Source organism: Lipotes vexillifer, unplaced genomic scaffold (genome assembly GCF_000442215.2).
Source record: "Lipotes vexillifer unplaced genomic scaffold, Lipotes_vexillifer_v1.1 scaffold444, whole genome shotgun sequence".
In the NCBI taxonomy this organism is placed as follows: Eukaryota; Metazoa; Chordata; class Mammalia; order Artiodactyla; family Lipotidae; genus Lipotes; species Lipotes vexillifer.
The window spans coordinates 4,686,088-4,706,797 of NW_006793488.1; the positions used below are offsets into that span (position 1 = coordinate 4,686,088).

Consider the following 20,710-nt stretch of genomic DNA (forward strand, 5'->3'; position numbering starts at 1 on the left):
GGTGAACTAAGAGAAAGCATCTGCAGTGTGACCAGAACTGCTGGGCCTCTCTTCCTGGCTCCCCTGAATTACCCTGACGAGTACTTCCAGGAATTTTGCAGCAGCCCTGGAAGCCTTTGTTCTTTCTTCAGAGTAAGGAAGTGGGAGAGGGGGTTGGGTAGAAAGGAGAATCTTTTGAGTTCTACCAAACGACCTCTAATCTGAAGATGTCTGGCTTTTAAAGAGACCCAGTGGCTAGTCACTCCACATATGGTAGATAATACTGTGTCAGCAGCTCAAGTTATCTGAAGCTCTGCGTGAAATGGGAACCAACTCTTGCTCTCTAGGAACAATGAGTATCACCTTTCTCCCAGGGAGGCAAACTAAGGTGTGTTTATTTCATTTATGCCTCCACACCCACCCTTTAATGTCAAAAGTCACTAGATTCCTTCTACCCTCATCTCATGCCCCCAAGTGTGTAATTCTTATTTCCCTCTACTCACAGCCTGCACAGACATATATGTACTATGTAACATCATCAGATATTGTCTGATTTAATTCAGGGAACACCTACCTCTCTATCAGACTTTTTTTTTTTTTCCCTCGCCTCTGATAATCTTCTACTTAGGCATGTTGCAAGGGCATTTTTCCTTATCTGTGTCTGTATATGCCCAGAGGCAGAGGTAACACTGAAAGGAAAAGAAGTGGCAGAGAAACAGGAAGAGAAATAAACCCGAGAAGCAGAAGTCCAAAGGCTGTGGTTTGCAAGGACTGCTAGCGGGTTGCGGGGCTAACCAGAAAAATGAGAACCACTGAATTCGAAAAGGAAGGGGAAAGCCTGAGACGAGAAGGGAGATCAGATCAGAATAGATTGGATGGAGGGGATGGGTTAAAGCCAGAGAAACAGCCTGGGTGAAACGAGCCGTCATTCCAGACCAGAAGGCAACTTGCTAAGATCCACTGGCGTCTTGTATGCAAATGAGAAGGGCTTCCCGGAGGCTGGGCTGAGCCGGACGCATTCTGCTAGCAGCCGGGATTCAGCACCGAGGCTTGAAGACCAGTGCGCGTTAAGATGCATCTCTGGCCATCACCAAGAGAGGATGGATGCCACCCAGAAGCAGAGAATAAATGAAGATTAAAGGACCCGGGAAAAGGAAGCGCTCTTGAGAAACTGTTGAAATTCAAGATTGGCAAAGGAGGTTCAATTCCACCTCTTCACACTTGTGGTTTCAGGAATCGATGGTTTCTCAATCCCTGGAGAGAGACTCCTTCCCCAGGGAAGTGAAAATAATGAGCTTTTGGAGGTATTGTTTTTTTGCTTTCACGGTGGTCAGTGTGGTTATTTTTGTGTTACTTTACAATAGCCAATTAAGCCAGCCAAAAAGTTACGGGAAGCTGAATAGTTCCAATGAAAGGGATTTTAGGATGCATGCCTGTAATTACGCCTTAGAAGATAAGTCATCCTTTTTGTGGGAAAAGACACTGACATCACCTGTGGGAAGTGTCCCTTGCAAGGACTACCTGATCCAGAATCACTACATCACGAGCTCCCTGTCGAGAGAAGAAGCTGTGTTCCCTCTGGCATATGTCATGGTCATCCATAAGGACTTCAGTACTTTTGAAAGACTCTTCAGGGCTGTCTATATGCCCCAGAACGTCTACTGCATTCATGTGGATGAGAAAGCCACAACTCAGTTTAAGAAATCAGTGTGGCAGCTACTGAGTTGCTTCCAGAATGCTTTTCTTGCTTCAAAGGTAGAGCCTGTGGTCTATGCAGGAATTTCCAGGCTCCAGGCTGACCTGAACTGCCTGGAAGACCTTTTAGCTTCTGAAGTTCCGTGGAAGTACGCCATCAACACCTGTGGGCAAGACTTCCCCCTGAAAACCAACAGGGAGATCATTCAGTATCTGAAAAGATTTAAAGGGAAAAACATTACCCCGGGGGTCCTGCCTCCCAGTCATGCAATAAAGCGGACTAAATACGTCCACCGAGAGCACTTAGGCAGAGGTGGCTCTTTTATGAAAAATACTAATATTTTGAAAACCTCCCCTCCACACCAGCTGACCATCTACTTTGGCACCGCCTATGTGGCCCTTACCAGAGAGTTTGTCAAGTTTGTCTTCCAAGACCAAAGGGCCATTGATCTGCTACACTGGTCCAAAGATACCTTTTCCCCTGATGAACATTTCTGGGTGACACTTAATAGGATCCCAGGTAGGTACGAATTTCCATTCCCATTTTTTCTTATCCATGCTCAATTGAGTTTGCTAACATTCAGCTCCTCTTTGAAATTATTTGGAAAAAAAAAATAAATGCTTAGAAAGCTATTAGTCTGCTTGCTTTTTAGTGACAGTTTGCTGACAGGTCTACTGTCTTATGACTGTGCTATATAGAGATAGAATAAATATGCCGGGTTCCCAGAGTTCCAGCAAAACTACCTTTGAAGGTGTATCACATGGTTCCCGACCTTTGGCTCAGTCTTTTTTCTTTAAATTGAGGTATAATTGACATACAGTAGCTCAGTCTTTGGGATGAATGTATTTCGTAGTCCTTGATAAGCACAGCTATAACATAATGAGACTGATTTTGAATAAGCATTGTAGAATTTAGGAGTTGAAATAGGTAGTGTTTCTTTCAGAGGCTGTTACACAGTATTACACTGATGCTTAAAGTTCATGGGGGAGGTGGCGGGGGTGGGGGCACCAGGGACCGGTTTCTGCCTTTCGTGGAAGACAATTTTTCCATGGATGGGGTGGGGCGGTAGATGGTTCAAGCGGTAATGTGAGCGATGGGGCAGATGAAGCTCTCACCTCCTGCTGTGCGGCGGGGGGGGGGGGGTGGGGGTGTCTGTTTTCAGAATCTTTGACTCCTCTTTAGATGTTTCCAAATTATCACTGTGGCTTAAACGTTTTCAGTCTTAGGCCTGAACAGGTGTCCAGGTCTCAGCCGACTGGGTTCAGTAAATCTAGTCTGATATTTTATTGCCTGGAAGAATGGGTAACAGTGAGTTGAAACATACGAGAGAGATTCTAGCTGGAGTTGACCCAAAGTCAGTTCTCAATTTTTTTATTTTATTTTTATTTTTTAATTTTTTTATTTTTTGCGGTACGTGGGCCTCTCACTGTTGTGGCCTCTACCACTGCGGAGTACAGGCTCCGGACGTGCAGGCTCAGCGGCCATGGCTCACGGGCCCAGCCGCTCCGCGGCATGCGGGATCTTCCCGGACCAGGGCACGAACCCGTATCCCCTGCATCGGCAGGCGGACTCTCAACCACTGCGCCACCAGGGAAGCCCAGTTCTCAATTTTTAAGTCCCATTTTCTTATTAGAAGTTTGCATTTGCAGCCTCTTGTTTTTATATACTGTGAAGTCTTTCCCGTTGTTCATGATAATTTGGGGCCAAGGTATGAGAGGCATGCAGGCAGAAAACAGCACCAAATTCCCTCTTTGATTTAGGACTGGGTTTCTTTTCAAAATTCTGTTTTCCATATGTTGTCTAGGAAGACCTATGTGACCCGTAGGGCCTCTTCCTGGTGATGTCCCAATGCACTGGTTTCTAATATTGTACCAGCATGGGTGTGGGCGTCAGCTCTGTGGGGAGGTGACCCCATGCCTGCCATGCTTGAAATACCTCCCTGCTCTTGCCTGTATCATCGTTATTGTTGACACGTATGGGTGCTACCTTCATATCTGAAAGTAGACTTATAGCAATTATTAGGTGCTCAATGACTCAACATCCCTAAGTGCTAATCTAGAATGGTGGTTATAGAAACCTACTTAGAGAGGGGCAGAAAAAGGACCTGCAAGGTGGCTGGGGACAGAGGCATGCAGTTAATTTCACACGATACTAGGTTAACAGTTCACAAAGACTTGCAGGAGGGGAGTGAATCAACATTTATCACAGTGAAGTGAGCATCCTACTTTTTCACACACATGTAAACCTACTATACGTGGCATCTGACACCGTTCTTGTTAATACAGTTTGTGCCAGATGTGTTACACTCTACATCATCTCTTTGAATTATGAGAAATTCTCATTGTTATCCTCGTGTACAGATGAGGAAAATGAGGCTTAGAGAGAGTGAAGTATGTGCTCATATCACACAGCGTGTCCAAGGCAACGCTGGGATCTGATTCTGGATTCGTGTGGCCAAAAGTCTGAAGCGTTCTCTTGCACCAGAAAAATGAATAGTCGTTTTTTCTTTCCTGTATAGCTCAAGCAAATTCCATGCAGAGCTCCAGAAAGGTAAAAAAGGTGAGGTTGAGGGGCCTCCCTGGTGGCGCAGTGGTTGAGAGTCCGCCTGCCGATGCAGGGGATGCAGGTTCGTGCCCCAGTCCGTGAAGATCCCACGTGCCGCGGAGCGGCTAGGCCCGTGAGCCATGGCCGCTGAGCCTGCGTGTCCGGAGCCTGCGCTCCGCAACGGGAGAGGCCACAACAGTGAAAGGCCCGCGTAACGCAAAAAAGTGAGGTTGGGGAAAAAGTGCAGAGGGCAATGGAAGTAAGCCCCACCTGACCACTCTAAGCTGGAAGTAAGGTTAGCAGGGATATGGGTGTGTGTGTGTGTGTGTGTGTGTGTGTGTTTTGGAATCATAGGAAGTTGTCCTGCTGGAACCAATTGCCACACCCCACCCAGGCTTCTGTGCCTGCTCCCACAGGCCCCATCCAAAACAGGCTTTGGTCTGGCTCTCCCTTCTCTGAGCCAGTGGAAGTGGAAAGCGGGTAGTGTGCTCACAGAGGCTGGTGGGCGAGGCGCAGCCAGGCTGAATTTGAACCTAATCACTGTTATGATAACAAAAGAAAATGAAGTGTCTTGAGGATATTATCTTCCTACAGAATAGAAAAGAAGTCTTCAGAAAAATAATAGAACATTCTGACACGTCTATTTTCAGCACTCAACAAATATTTAGCCCTGCTAAATAAATTTAGCGTGGTACCCGGCACTATTCTGTACACTGAGGGTGACTCTGGAAGCAGATGACTATGACCTTATGGAATTTAAGTTTGGAGATTTGAGTGGTTGAGTATTAAGTGTAGTGACTTTAGTATATGGGGCTAATTTTAGTATGTTGAGCTAATTTTCCCCCCACTTGAATCCCTCAAAATGTTGTGGGTTTTTTTTTTTTCTGAATATCTGTCCCTATTTTAAAAACGGTTTTTAAAAGCTTGAATGAATATCTATTCATGAATAGATAGATAGATATAATAGATAGATAGATAGATATAATAGATAGATAGAATAGATAGATATAATAGATAGAATAGATAGATATAATAGATAGATATAATAGATAAAGCATGAATATCTATTCATGAGTTTTAACATTTTAAAATTTTATACTCCATCAGCTGCTGGTTTTAATGCTTCCTTATATTCTTCCAGAGATATTTTATTAAGTTTATAGACAATAAAACTAATTAAGCATCATGTGTGGAAAACAGCATATGTACTTTTTTTTTTTAAAGTTCACCACAAAAATACACAAAAAGAAAAATGGTCCTTATTTTAGGCACCCTATTGTCTGTAAGTGAGAAACAAAAGACTACAAGATGTATTCTTTGTTTAAATAGATCATGTGCAGACATTCAGGAAGCTAATTTTCATTTAAAAGCTCAACTATTTTTTTTTTAATTTTGAAGCATTTTTAAATCTAGGTGCAAGGAATTTTACGGGGCAAAGGCGCCAAGGAGCTTTGCTTCCAGAGTCAAGGGATGGTGGCTGTACAGAACTCTCAGATAGGCTGGTAGAATACCTGTCATTCCCTTCCTTAAAGCTTTTCAGTGACTTTTCCGTATCTTGAGGCTCAAGTTGAAGGTCTTTTGCCAGGGGGCGCGCCCCGCGGCCTGCGGGATCTTAGTTCCCCGACCAGGGATCGAACCCCCACCGCCACCCCTACACCCCTTTCGGCAGTGAAAGCGCAGAATCCTCACCAACCACTAGATGGCCAGGGAACTCCCAAAGGCAGCATAACCTCTGTGACCCAACTTCCCCTCCTGCCCCGCCCCATCTCTCTACCCTCAGTTCTTTTTTTCTGACACCTCATACTTCATGTCCCAGCAACTACTTGGTCCTGCACACTTCTGCGATTTTCACTTAAATTTTTTCTGGTGGCTTTTTATGATGTCTTCTCTGGGCCACCCTTCCTATCATCTCTCTCTGACTAATCCCATTCATCCTTTGTAACCTTCCTTGGATGTCACCTCCTTCAGAAGCCATGCCTGATAACCCACCTCCCAGATGGTTGGTACGCCAGCTCTGGGTTCTCCTATATTCCCTGACACTGCTGCCAGCATTGAATTATAATTACCTGCTAAGTGAAAATTTCCTCTGCCCTTCCTCCGCAGTGTTTGGGTTCCTTAAGGGTGGGAAATATGACATCCATTTTTATCTTCCCCGTCACTACCCCGACACTGCGACCTATCACTGTGCCTGACTTGAAGATACGGGTACAGTGCTGGATGCTCATGGGTTGGGTCTGGGGAGGGGCTGGATGCTTATGAGAGGATCAGAGGGTGGTGCCCCCTACCTGGGGTGGGTAGGGTGGAGGTCATTTTTGACAGAATTAGAGAAACAGTGGGTAAGTTACTGCTTGAATGTCCAGTTCCATAATAGCTAGGCCAACAAATGATACCGGTAAAGATAAAGATATCCAATACCTTGTAGAATTCGCAAGAGTTCCAGTTGAAATGTTAAGAGGGCAGAATCCTTCCTTAGAACATCTGGTTCCCAGGTAGCCAACCTGGGAACAGGTTGGCCCATCATGCCCTTAATTCTGATGGCCAGAGAAAGCACTGGTACCCTATGTGAACGCCTCCAGTTAGTTTCTGTTTTACCTGCACCTGGTTTGAGATTCTTCCACTACTTGGCACTTACCCAACCCTGCTGTTTGTCCCATTCCTGGCCTACTCTCGGTTCCTGCGGTGGGCTTCTTCTGTTTGAATTTGACCTTGAGTGCCCCTTAGCTACTGGCTTGGGGCAAAAAAAAACGTGAGCTAAGGAAGTGAAAGGTTAAGGAAAGACAACAATAGAAAGAAACTTGAGAAACATTTCTCCAGGTGTAGCTCTCAGCAAATGTAAACACTGAGTTATTTGGAAGGTATGTGTTGACGAAAGGTTACCTGGGACTTAAATCTGGGTGGGGCTGGATCAGCCCCAGGGTTTTTCAAAGTATGTGTTGTGTTCTCTGTACATCAGCCTAAATTTACAGTTCAGTTTCTAGCACCACAAAGGATGCATTCAGTTATGCTGATTTTACCAGTGACCAAGAATTATAACCATTGATGGACTGGTAGAATCATGTTTTAATGAACGTCAATAGAACGTTCAGGTTTATAATAAAGTTATTTTGGGGGGGACCGGATGATAATCCACACTGGCACTTATTGTCTCGATATGGAGATAAATTCAGATTGAAGGAGAAATTACACAAAACAGACACTTCCTTGGGTTCCTGTCCATTGAACAGAGTTTTCGAATGACCTCATTTTTGTATGGCCAGATAATATGAAATACACATAATAAATTTGGACCTGATTTTCAAAATATTGTATTAGCTGATGTGGGCTTGTTTGGCTTCCTTAAGTAAGTGCTCTAGGCAATTCTTGGGGCAGTAATTTGGGTGAGGTCATAGGGCAAGGCTTATAATCTAAAAGGTATCCTGGCTTTTGAGAACCTAGATGCCATGCTCGTTGTAGAGAAACCATAGGCAGGTTACAGAGTATTTACTTAATTAAACTATACCGAAGCTGGAGCTGTTTGAAAGCTCATTTATAATGCCTCTGGACGTTGGCTGTGCTGTATAATACTTGGATCATCTTCTTCATTGGGGAATCTGTGCCCAAATATTTTTTGCCCCTGCTACCCTGTGAAGGAAATAATCTGGAAATACTGCTCTTAATTAGCTTTTAACCCTAATCCCTAGAACAACATTATGCAAGACAAGAAAATTTGGATTATAGTATATGTGCACATTTAATTAAGTACAAATACCAGTTACAATTGGTAAATAACCAGTAAGCTGAACTTAGCATGAATTTAATTCTTGCAGAAAGGATTAATGTATTGATAGGTACTGCTTTAGAACTGGCAAGGTCATTTTTCCAGCTTTCATTCCACCTCCAGTTATTTTCTACCAACTGTCTGAAACTAATCTTTTCTAGAAGCATCAAGGTTTAATTTTTTTTTTTAACAAAGCATAGTATTGCATTTCAATTACTCTTTTTTTTTGGCCACACCACGCAGCATGCGGGATCTTAGTTTCCCAACCAGGGCTTGAACCTGTGCCCCCTGCAGTGGAAGCATGGAGTCCTAACCACTGGACTGCCAGGGAATTCCCTCAATGATTCTTTAAAACAGTAAAATATTAGTTGCATATCAAAGTCATAATAGATATATAATCAGTGTCTCCATGATTTCGTTATCATCTGTATCTCAGCTTTCTCTGAACCACAGCAACAGAATCTCCTGATATCCCCCGTGGAGTCCACATGATACTATGAAAAAGGCTTTGGAACCTGATAAGTGTAGGTTACGTCTTGGCTCCCATTACCTGCTAACTATGTGATACTGGTCTTAGTCTACGCTGAGTCTCAGTTTACCCATCTGTGATGGTGGAAATAATAAATAGTATTTAGTTTCAGGATAAGTTATGAATATTAAATAAGATAATGTATGTAGTGCAGTGGTTACCAGACAGAGCATGCTTTAGAATCCACTGTAGGGCCTGTTAAAACACAGATTGCTGGGCCCCAGCCCCAGGGTTTCTGATTCACGAATTTGTAGTTCTAACAAGTTACCAGGGGATAACCTTGCTAGAAGCCCACCTTGAGAATCGCTGGCACAGACCATCTTTTACAGATTGGCACGTTCACAGATTTGCAGCAAATGCTGGTTCTGTTTATTTCCATCTCCTTAACTGAGAAAAAAGGCAGCCACCAGTAAAAACGAAAGTGAGTTTGTATAAGGCAAAGCTTTACAGTGTTGCTTGCTTATGGAGGATACTGTTAAAGTGCTGTGCAGATGACTGATGCTTGGGAAGAACTCCTGTCAAAGAAATATCCCGGGCTTTGGAGTGAGACAAACCTGATGATGAATTTCAGCTCCGCCCTTATTAGCTTTGTGACCTTGTGTACCCGAACCTTAAGCTCCTCAACTGCACAGTCACAATAAGGTGGCTACTTAGTAAACTTGTTTTGAGAATTGAATGAAAATATTGGGAGTGAAGTGAGAGGTGAAGTGTTTTTCTATTTATTAATATGGTCTAGAATTCCTAAACTAATGAGATTCTCAAGGAAGGTGTTAAGTAAAATCCATTTAAATGTCTTTTCATACAAAAGGACATCTGCACCATGGCTCCACAACCATGTAAAACTAGATGTAAATATACCCAAAGAGGAATAGGAGGAAGTATAAGAAAATTTAAGCAGTTTAACATGTTGGGATGAGTACTTATTTTTTATAATTTTGATTTCCCTTAATGCTATTGGTGTAAATTCTGAATACTGAAAAACCTCACTTAGGTTTTACAGTAATACTGTGAAGTATGTTCTCACATCCATGAGAAGCGTGTTTCCTTAAAAATGCAAAGGACGAGTGTCTTCAGTACCCTATTTGTGAGATCACACCACATGAAAGGAGCAGGAGTTGGGATTAATAGGATTGTTTTATTTTCTTAAACCTTACCATGTACAGATGTCTGTTTAGAATAAATGTAATTTCTTGGAAAAGGAAATCAACATAGCCAAGACTTGAAAGAAGTTAGAGAGTTTTTTCACAATCATTCTGTACAGGTTTCTGCTGACTCAACCACATCCTTCCCATTTCAATGTTCAGCTTCCTCGATGTTAAAACAAATGTTGCCCCTCCTAACTACTTACACAGGGATAATTTTAAAACTCTATTATGAAATTTACAAACACACAACAGAATGGAGAATGATACAGTAAATCCTCACGTGCCCATCAGCCAGTTTCAACAACCGTCAACATATTACACACACTAAAAGCAAGAAAACTTAAAATTTATGACATCACTGAGTTGACTCAAATTTTCAGAAATGAGTAACTTGCTTTTTTTCAAAAGAAATGGAAAATTCCAATATTCCAGGCTAAGGCTTTCTACATATCCCATAACAACGATTTGCTGAAAAGTGAAAACCTTTTTAACCCAACTTTTCGGACATATTATATCAACCATATTGAGTTTTCTTCTTCCTTTTTTATTTTTATTTATTTATTTTGGCCACACTGCACAGCTTGCAGGATCTTAATTCCCTGACCAGGGATTGAACCCAGGCCCCGGCCGTGAAAGCTCCGAGCCCTAACCACTGGACTGCCAGGGAACTCCCTCTGCTTCCTTTTTAAAATGGACAAAACTGAATCCATAAGCACAAGTTCTTCAAGCATCAGAGGCAATAATGCTTGTTAAGATGTTCATTTTCTTGGCCTTCCTCTTCCTGCAGGGAATGTAGGAGGAGTGTGTCACTAAGAGTAAGACTTGATTAGTGTGCAGTGTTTACAGATACTTTTTCCATCTCTTCTAGCGTCTGAATATTCTGCTTCGTCTCTATAGGAAAAAAAAGGAAGACAAATTGATAGTCTTATTATTTTATGAGTCCCCTGTATGTTTGACTTTGGAATTGACTTGAAGATATTTTGCCAAATTTCAGCCAAATCTTAATGTATTTACTGTTAGCAGATGTTCTCATGGGCCTCTGTTGGGTTCAGTTGTCTTGTTAATTTTTTATGTATATAATGTAATCTGAGATTGAAGGTTTCTCTGGTCTTACAGGGCAGCGTGGAGGGAAGAAAATGGACTCTGGCCTTCTGGCCTTGTCAGCTGATAGCTTGTCTGACACAAACTGTTAACCAACCTTGGCCTCAGTTAATTTGGGTTTTAGGACTTAAAGTTTAGAAGGAATTTCTAGCTCCAGCCACTGGACCCTGTAAGAGGGGCCAGTGACCTAGATATTAGATATGCACACGACAAAATTATTTTCTAGGTTCTAGGCTCTGTCCTCAATTAGCTGTTTGACCTTGGGCATGTCACTTAACCTCTCTGGGCCTCAGCTTCCCCCTCTGTAAAATGAGGAATTTGAGCTAGGTAGTGGGAAGGTGCCCACTGAATATCGTTTTGGTGATAGGTTTTTTTTTTTTTTCTTCTTCTTTTTTTTTTTTTTAAGTGGATGATTCTGGAAGGAGTAGAAACTCGGAATGCCTACTTCAAAAATAACAAAATGATTTTGTGAAGTGGATGGGTAATTTCATACTAGAGTTGGAAAGGATAATCTCATCATTTAAGATTAGAGAAACCAAAGCCCAGGAAGGTGAAGTGATTTCTTTGGGTCACATAATTTAGCAGCTGATCTGGGTCACGAAGGTGGGACTTGGTAAGTCATAATACAATAGACTTTATATATTTAGTGCTTCTCACAATTTCTCTCTGAAATACCCTAGGTACTGGAGGAAAAGGGCAGTAACTACATTTTGGTATGTATGTTGTCTAATACTGAACGATGGGTTTTAATGACAGGATTCCATAAAAAGTGTTCAGAATTCATTTTTTAAAAGATAGTGAATATTACTATTTCTCAAATGAAAAATTCTCAGGGTATACTACAAAATAGAATTTTTAAATTTATCCATTTACCATGAAGGAGATCCATTCTATTATACAATTGTTGCTAAATCTGAAACAGCTCCCCTTTTTATTTTTAAATTTATAGGCAGTAAAATCCATTCTTTTTGGTGTCCAGTCCCTTGCGTTTTGGCGTTTGCATAGAGTCGTGCATTCACTACCACGATCAACAACAATTCCATCACCTCCAAAAATTCCCTCATGGTGCTCTTTGTAATCAGCCCCTGCCCCCAATCCAAACCCTTGGCAAATCCTGACCTGTTCTCCATCCCTATGGTTTTACCTTTTCCAGAATGTGGTAAAAATGGCATCATAGAACATGATGCCTTTGGGGTCTGGAAAAGCAGCTTCTTATTCTTCCTTTCTTTTACTGTAATGACTTCATTTTGCATGTTCCAAGGTGAATATAATGGTTTCTTATAGATCCTCTGGCAGGTATCTGTTGAGTGTTGGTTCCATTTGGCAAACTTTTCTTTTCCCATGTTATATATTTATTTATTATTTTCTGTAAATAACAGAAATAAATAATAGATAAATAATAGTTTGACCTCTTATTATTAAAAAAAAAAGTAGGGTCGTTTTTAGTAATATTATTTATTTGGGGTGATAAAGTAAATACAGAGAATTCCCTGGTGGTCCAGTGGTTAGGGCCCTGTGATCTCACTGCTGAGGGCCTGGGTTCAATCCCTGGCTGGGGAACTAAGATCCCACAAGCTGTACAGTGCAGCCAAAAAAAAAAAGTAAATACAGCATGTAGTTATATCATTATGAAGCTTGAATTTGTTATGTTTTTGTTACCTTTGATTTGACAGTATCTGTGATTCAGAGTAAATAATGGGAACATCGTGAAGTTAATTGAAGGGGGCAAGGAACTGAAGGGGCCAACATTTCTTTGAAGTCTCATGTTTTGTTTTACAAATTTATGTAAATATCACATTCCCACCTACTCTATAACTTTCTTAAACGTTTCATTGAAATATAATATTATACATACAGAAAACTGCACATATCAGAATCGAAATCACTGAATTTTCAAACTGATCCTCCCCTGAGTAACCAGAACAAAAACCCACATTACTACAAGTACTCCAGGAACCCCCCTCTGCTCCCTTCCAGAAGTGACAATCATCTTGACCCTCTCAGTCAGGTCTGCTGCTTTTGTGTCGTCCTAGGGCTTCTAACTGTAGCCTAGTGCTTTTCATCCAAATGTTCAGGTTAAATAGATCTTTCAAGAAGAAATGCTTGGGCTGTAGTGTGACTTCCTGTGTTTCTAAAAACTGCTGGAAACTCCATGGGGTCGGCGGTGAGGTGTAGGGGTGGGGTAGGAGACCCACATACATCAGGCACATCCTAGGACACTTGCTCCCATGTTTCTTCTCTTTTTAAAGTTTTTTTTCCTTTTTTTTAAAAGATGTTTCTCACATTTGCAGAAGAGTATAAACAGAAGTGCTTCTGCTGCTCTGTATAAAAGATTAGGCTTGTTATAGATAGGCACTTAGTTCCCAGAATTAGCAACCTATATATATATACCCCAGTGCATGCAGCAAGTGGAATTTACCACTGACCTTCAAATCCTTTGGGCCTGTCTTGGGTTGTCAACAGGGGTTAAAATTAGACAAGAGTCCTAAGCAATGGTGATTTTTATTTGGCTGCTTTAACATGGAATTGGAAGGAATGTTTTATAACTTGGGAATGAATTCTTGATTTACATCCAACTGGGTGTAACCTGGCACCTTGTTTTGAAGGTGAGGAAGGGAAGGCACTGCGTGCAGGGCAAGATGAAAATTTGTCTAATGGATTCATTAAGGACCTTTTGCCCAGGCCGGAAACACAGCAGTACAGGGCATGCTGTGTTCTATTGATTCCTATAAGGAATGAACCGGCCATGAAATTGCTTTGCGTAATGTAGTGAGGAGGGCAATCAATACTGTAGATACTTTTATTTGAAACAGTCACATAAAATCTAGGAAATGCCGCTTGAAATGCATATACCTAATTCAAGCTATGAACAAACACATCTAAACAAATAGATCACAGAGAAAACTTATTACTTGATGTTCACATGATGCAAATAACAAAAGTTTAGGTCCTAAGGAAACAGGTTTTTGGACTGATAAACCTATAAAAGTGGTAGACATGTACATAAGGTATGCCCAAACTCATTTAAGGAAACTCGACCCATACATCTTAATGGTAAAGGCCACTTGTAAAAGGTTATTTGCAATCTATATTTGGTATAGTTTAGTCAACTAGTTAACAGCTGTGTCATACTCTTAAGGTGATATGGAAGTATTTATCTGTACAAAAAATGCTTTATGAAATGTTTTCTTAATGATGGTTACTTGTAAGTGTAAGATTTTGTAGTGTTTTGTTTTTTTTAACTTTCATTTTTGTTCTTTGTACTTTTATGAGTCATTTGAATCCATTCGAATAAAGTGTTTGATTTATAGAATATATAGAATAATATTAGAATATATAGAATAACATATAATAATATAATATTAGAATATAATATTAGAATATATAGAATATATAGAATAATAATATATAGAATAATATTTTTAAGAAAAAAAAGGTAAAGATTCATAAGGTAAATGTGCCAGGATGCTTAACGCTATCTAATTTGGGGGAGTGGGGAAAAAAAATTGGTCTCTTCTCTGAACTTTTCTGTATTTTTGAAATCTTCAAAACTTACAAATAAAGTTGCTTTATTGGGTGAAAAATAAAATCTCTCCTACCAAGGCATAATGTTTGGTGTTTTAGAAGCTGAAAAGTATTATCCCTATAAAGGGATGCTCAATGAAATAGTCTTTGAAAAGCAGGGATTCTCAACCATGGTATATCACACACTTGGCAACAACTTCATGAGGTGTAGGGACTGTGTTGATCCTTGTTTACAGTTAGGGAAACCCAGGAATAGAGAAGTTAGGTAACCTGTCAGTGGTCCCACAGTTACTAATTGGCCAAGCAGGCACTTGAACCCAGGCAATATAGTTTCAGAGTCTCTCCTTTTAATTACTATATTACATTGCCTCTCAAATAAGAATTTACAAAGAACTTCCTTAAGACAAATTTCAGTACATTCAGTTGTCAAAGGGTATGCACGTTTTTTAAGCATTTTGGTACAAAGTGTCATACTGCTTTTCCAAAAATTGGTCCAGTTTGTACTCCCCCTGGCAGTTCTGAAACCCCTATTTCCCTACGCCCTCTCCACCACTGGGTATTAACATTTTCTAAATCTTTGCCATGTGCTACATATAAAATGAGGAGAGGGGCAGGGAATATATATGAAATTTATGTACCTTCCACTCAGTTTTGCTGTGAACCTAAAACTGCTCTAAAAAAAAAAAAGTCTATTAAAAATTCATTTTTTTAGGAGAAGAGGCTATTTTAGGATTTAAACTTTACTAACTTTAGTTTCTAACAAGTATGAGCTTGTTTTCTTTTTCTTAAAAAACTGAGACATAATTGACATACACCATTAGTTTCAGGTGTACAACATAATGATACTTGTACCATACTGTGAAATGATCACAATAAGTCTAGTTAATATCTGTCACCACCACCATAGTTACACATTTTTCTTTCCTTATGATGAGAACTTTTAAGATTCTCTCCTCGCAACTTCCGCATATGCAGTACAGCATTAATAACTACAGTCACCATGCAGTACATTACAGCCCCTTGACTTACTTTGAGCTTGTTTTCTTAGATATTTGCATAAGCCAGGGTATAAAGAACTACGTGGAAATGGAAGACCAATTTGGGAATTCCCAAAAGGATGGCAGGACAGCTGGGTGCATGGATAGTGATGAAAGATGACGTGGGCAGTATTGAGAGGTAAGGTGTGGAAACCCAGTGTTTCAGACTACACGTTGACAGGGCCAGGCAGACAATGTGAGCCAGTGAAACAAGGTGTGCAGCAGGGCAGCAGGAGAGCTCCAGGCTGGAAAAAGTTTTAGTGAATTGTGGGCAAGGGACTCTTGACAGTCCAGACTTTCATGGGAAATCTTATTATTTTTTTTCCACTGTTCTACCCCCCTTCTAGGGGGGGTCAAACCAAACAGGCCTACCAATCAGATGTGGTTTCTGCCCATCTGCTATGTGTAGTCTGGGAACATAATTGCAAAAATCCTTTTGTGCCATGGTCAGCATTTTGGTATCTCCCTGGCGTGAATGTGACCTAGAGCAGTGAACTGCTGGACCCAGCCAGGTTCATGGTTCTGAGGGGCTAGCTGGGGAATTGATTAGTGACAGTCTGAAGCAAAAGAAAAAAGTGCCAGTTTATACTCAAGTTTTTGAGGGAAGAGATAACTTTAAACTGGGTCCCGGGAAGCAGAAGCAGCAATGTAAAACGAGAAATGGAGTGGGGAGTTGGAAGTCTAGAAAGAGGTGGAATGGACACCAGCAGAAGGGGTTTGGGATGGTAAGTCTGAATTTGCTTTCGTTTGTCGGAGGGTGAGTGATTGGTGGATAGGCATCTCAAAGTGGCTTGAAGAAGCAGACACAGGGCAAGCGGTTCAAAGTGATCCCGCATCCCCGAAATAGGAAGGCAGTGGGGTCAACGCTAATGATAGAAAAAGCCATTTGCTGGTATTGCCAACAAATTGGGCAGACTGGAGGCAGAGAGACTGGTTTGTAGGCCCTTGAAATAGTCTTGGTGAGCGATGATGTCAAGCAGCTGAACTAGGGCAGCGCCCGCAAAGGAAAATGGTGCCATGAAAAGCCAGGTAAGGCTTGAAGAATGGCCGGTAGATTGGAAGTCAGTTGGGACTCAACTGAAAACCAGTTCGTTGTTAACTGGACTTATGGTGGTGATCATTTTGCAATATATACAAGTATCAAATCATTATATTGTACACCTGAAACTACTGTAATGTTATATGGCAATTGTACCTCAACTTATAAACAAAGAAAAAAGAAACTCTGAGACTAGAACCCAACAGTCTTTATTTTAAGCACCCCAGAAAGCTTTGATATATTCTGAAGTTTGAAAACATGACTTCAAATTCTTTCTTCCTTTCTTTCTCTTCTTCCTTCTTTCCTTCCCCTTTTGCTCAACAATGTCCAGAGTATTTGCTGGTTATCTGGCTGCTTGTCTGAGGATCCATCTATCAAAGACATTGTGGTATTTCTGGAATGTCTGATAAAAGTCTAACAGGAGAGTACTTCCCTCCTGTTCATGCCAGAAGTCAGCCCTGCCTGACACAACAGCTCCCCCATCGGATACTCTTACCACCTCGGAGTGAATGGTTTGCCAACCAACAGTGGGCAGACGCTACAATGTGAGTTTTTTCTTCCAGGTGCTTTCATGAACCTTGAAATAAAAGGCCCACTCCTTTAAATGTGGCCACTCAATCTCAAACTTTCATGAGACATCATCATCATGAATTTGCTATTGTCTCATACTTGACTCACAAAACTTCACAGTCTCAAGAAAACAGAATAAGTTGAGGAAAGTTACAAAGAAAAAAGAATGATCAGGGTTCCTCGAACAGTACTAGAGAAATAATGACACAGAATAGTGCATATAAATGAACCCAGTTGCTCTTCATTTTCAGTATTTCTTTCTTTTCTACATTGAATTCGCATAATTTTGCACTAAAGACAAGCAAATCAGATGAAAAGAAACTTATTTCGCTTTGGCATATTAAAAAGTACAACGTGTACCCACACAGACCAAACTCTTCAAAACAAAGTACAGAGAGAAGATGCTGAAAGATAAATCATTTAGCCAAGTTTATTCTCAGAGAGCTACAGTTGAGGAACTTGCTCTGCGCCCCTGGAAGCAATACTTTGTAGAAGAGAAATAGTTCTTAAAGTTTGATTTTTTAAAATTCTTTTCATTCTCTGTTAATATAATTGTAGGGCAGCCACGGGAGGGGTGGAGTTCTGCCCTCTTCTCAGATCCTCAAGCCATTTTTACCTCCAAACAATGACTGTGGGGTTGCTTCCTAGGCAATACTTTGAGCTCATCACACTCTCCCCATCATTCAAGATCCGTCTCAAATTCTACCCGTCTACTTTTTTTTTTTTTTTTTTTTAATATTTATTTATTTGGCTGCGCCGGGTCTTAGTTGCAGCATGCAGGATCTAGTTCCCTGACCGGGGATCAAACCCGGGCCCCCTGCATTGGGAGCACAGAGTCTTAACCACTGGACCACTGGAGAAGTCCCTACCCATCTGCTTTTTATCTACTTTTTCGGTTTTCTTTTTTTTTTTTTTAAATTTTATTTATTTATTTATTTATTTATGGCTGCGTTGGGTCTTCTTTGCTGTGCACTGACTTTCTCTGGTTGCAGCGAGCAGGGGCTACTCTTTGTTGTGGTGTGCAGGCTTCTCATTGTGGTGGCTGGCTTCTCTTGTTGTGGAGCATGGGCTCTAGGCCCGTGGGCTTCGGTAGTTGTGGCACGTGAGCTCAGTAGTTGTGGCTCACGGGCTCTAGAGTGCAGGCTCAGTAGTTGTGGTGCACGGGCTTAGTTGCTCCCCAGCATGTGGGATCTTCCCGGACCAGGGCTCGAACCCTGGTGTCCCCTGTACTGGCAGGCGGATTCTTAACCACTGTGCCACCAGGGAAGTCCCTACCCATCTACCTTTTGATGGAGGCTTTTCTAAAGCCTTGTTAAAATGAAGGTCTTCTAGAAATAAAATCTACTGTGTCCTATCCCCAGAGTTTCTGATTCATTCTGGAAGGGGGCACAAGAATTGGATTTCTGTGCTTCACCACTATTGATCAAAGTTTAAAAAAAAAATTCCTTTTAAATAGCTTTATAATTGTTTTTTTTGTTTCTTAAAGCCAGGTTAAGACTTGCAGAGCCGCCAATATAGATTGGAATCGGCTGGGGGCTCCCGTACTGCACAAAATTTCAACAGTTCTAGCTGGAAGGGATGAACGTGAGTCTTAGGAATCATCACGAAAATGGAGGAATATAACTGAATCACTGTGCTATGCACCTGAAACTAATATAGCACTGTAAATCAACTATACATCAAAAAAATAAAAGTAAAAAAATTAAAATATCAATACATATAAACCTTTCTGGATATGCTAGGCCAAAATATCAGTATCAGTAAATCAATATCAATAAATATAAACCCTTCTGGATACTCTGGACCAAAAGCTCCCAGAGCATCTAATTTGTGACTTTACCCCCAGCATCTCCTGTGGAACATAGGAGGCCCTCAAGGAAACTGAATGAGTGGATAAATTATCTTGAAACAAAATCGACAAGTAATTTAGCATGTTCACACTCCTGGGCAATTCACTTAAATGTTCTAGGCTCTGGTTTGCACAACTTGGCAATGAAGGGAACATATTAAAATATTAAAACATGAAAATTTCTAAAAATCCCTTCCAGTGTAAAATGCTACGTTTCTCTTCTTTTCCTCATTTCATTTTTTCCTTTTACAACCAAAGAAGAGTTAATTTGTTGGCAATTTATTAGAGGTGAATGGCTGAGAGGTCATTATCTCAGGGACTACAGAATTCTAAAAAACATCCACAGGAAACAAAAGAGGATCACTTCTGTAAGTTTCATGTGTTAAAAATCCTAAGTGATTAATGAACCATTGGTAAGAGAAAACAAATGTACCTTTTTATTTCTAAAAATAACCTCAAACCAGGGGCAGTTTTGCTCCCCAGAGGACATTTGGCAATATCTGGAAACATTTTTGGTTGTCACAACTCAGGGTTCAGGGTGGGGGGCAGGTGTAGATGCCACTGGCATCTCGTGGGTAAAGGCCAGGAATGCTGCTTAAACATCCTGTTGGGTTGGCCAAAGATGTTCGGAAAAACCCGAACGAACTTTTTGGACAGCCCAATACAGCGCACAGGACAGTCTCCACGGCAAAGAATTATCCAGTCTAAATGCCAGTAGTGCCGAGGCTGAGAAGCTTGCTTTAGGTTATAGTAAAAAAGTAGTCTCTTCCACAGCTACTCCGTCCCGTGATTTTAATAGAACGATTATACTTTCAACCATTTATTTAGTTAAGCCTGCCAGGCACTATGCTAAACACAGCACATACATTATCTTATTTAACACTAACAAAACCCTGTGAGGTTTCTTTTAACATCTTTATTAGAGTGTAATTGCTTTACAATGGTGTGTTAGTTTCTGCTGTATAACAAAGTGAATCAGCTATATGCATATCCCCTCCCTCTTGCGTCTCCCCCCCCACCCTCCCTATCCCATCCCTCTAGGTGGTCACAAAGCACCGAGCTGATCTCCCTGTGCTATGCACTTGCTTCCCACTAGCTGTCTATTTTACATTTGGTAGTGTATATATGTCCATGCCACTCTCTCACTTCGTCCCAGCTTACCCTTCCCACCCTGTGAGGTTTTGAAGATTAGTATTGATACATGATGTCTTAAAGAGATTACCATAACTGTTAGGTCACACACTGGGATTTGTTGAGTGTTCCTGTCTTGTTGAGTGTTTTATCTCCTCCCTATGCCAGCTGTACCAGACAGGACAGATGTGGAGAACAGATGACTGTTGGCTACCCAGGCAGTTGCTGTAGGGCAAACTGAAAAGGGTTGGCCCTTGCTAAGAGGGTAGAAGAAATACTTTTCCATACGTGTCAACTATCTGACTTTAGAGCCTCTGCAGGTCGTCTTTATGCATAAATAATATCATAATGAACACCTTCATGTACAGATTTTCACATTTAAAAAGTTATTTCCTTAGCTTATTTTGAAACTATTGGCTTAAAAGTCCAGAGGGAATTGGTGATTATAGTGGCTTCTCCTGCTTTTCTAAATGGATCTTCCAGAGTTGTGCCCATTTCCTGCACCACCATTAAGTTGTGAGAAAACCTCTTTCAATACACTGACACCAGCATTGACTTTTGACATTTAAAACCAAAATTCTTGCTTATTTAACAAACTAAGAAGTATGCATCTGAGTTTAAATAATAAGCAGGTGCTGGGATTTGTTACCACATATATGTACCGCAAAATGAGGACCATGCTGTGTAAGAACAATAAGGAGAAAGTCAAATCAATACAAATAAAACTTGCGTTTCAAAGAAACACATTTGTTTATTCAACAAATGCAGTTATTTGTCTAATAAAGGCTAAGCCCCAAGAAAGCATTCC

At 41.0% G+C, this 20,710-nt stretch overlaps 1 protein-coding gene across 1 annotated transcript in view; it reads left to right on the top strand.

Moving 5' to 3' along the window:
- The first annotated feature begins 1,107 nt into the window (after positions 1-1,107).
- Positions 1,108-20,710, top strand: part of LOC103083168 (N-acetyllactosaminide beta-1,6-N-acetylglucosaminyl-transferase, isoform C-like) — a 31,838-nt gene continuing 12,235 nt past the window's right edge. Inside the window, 1 exon segment of the mRNA XM_082931382.1 lies at positions 1,108-2,194. Within this exon segment, the coding sequence (XP_082787508.1) occupies positions 1,108-2,194 (1,087 nt within the window).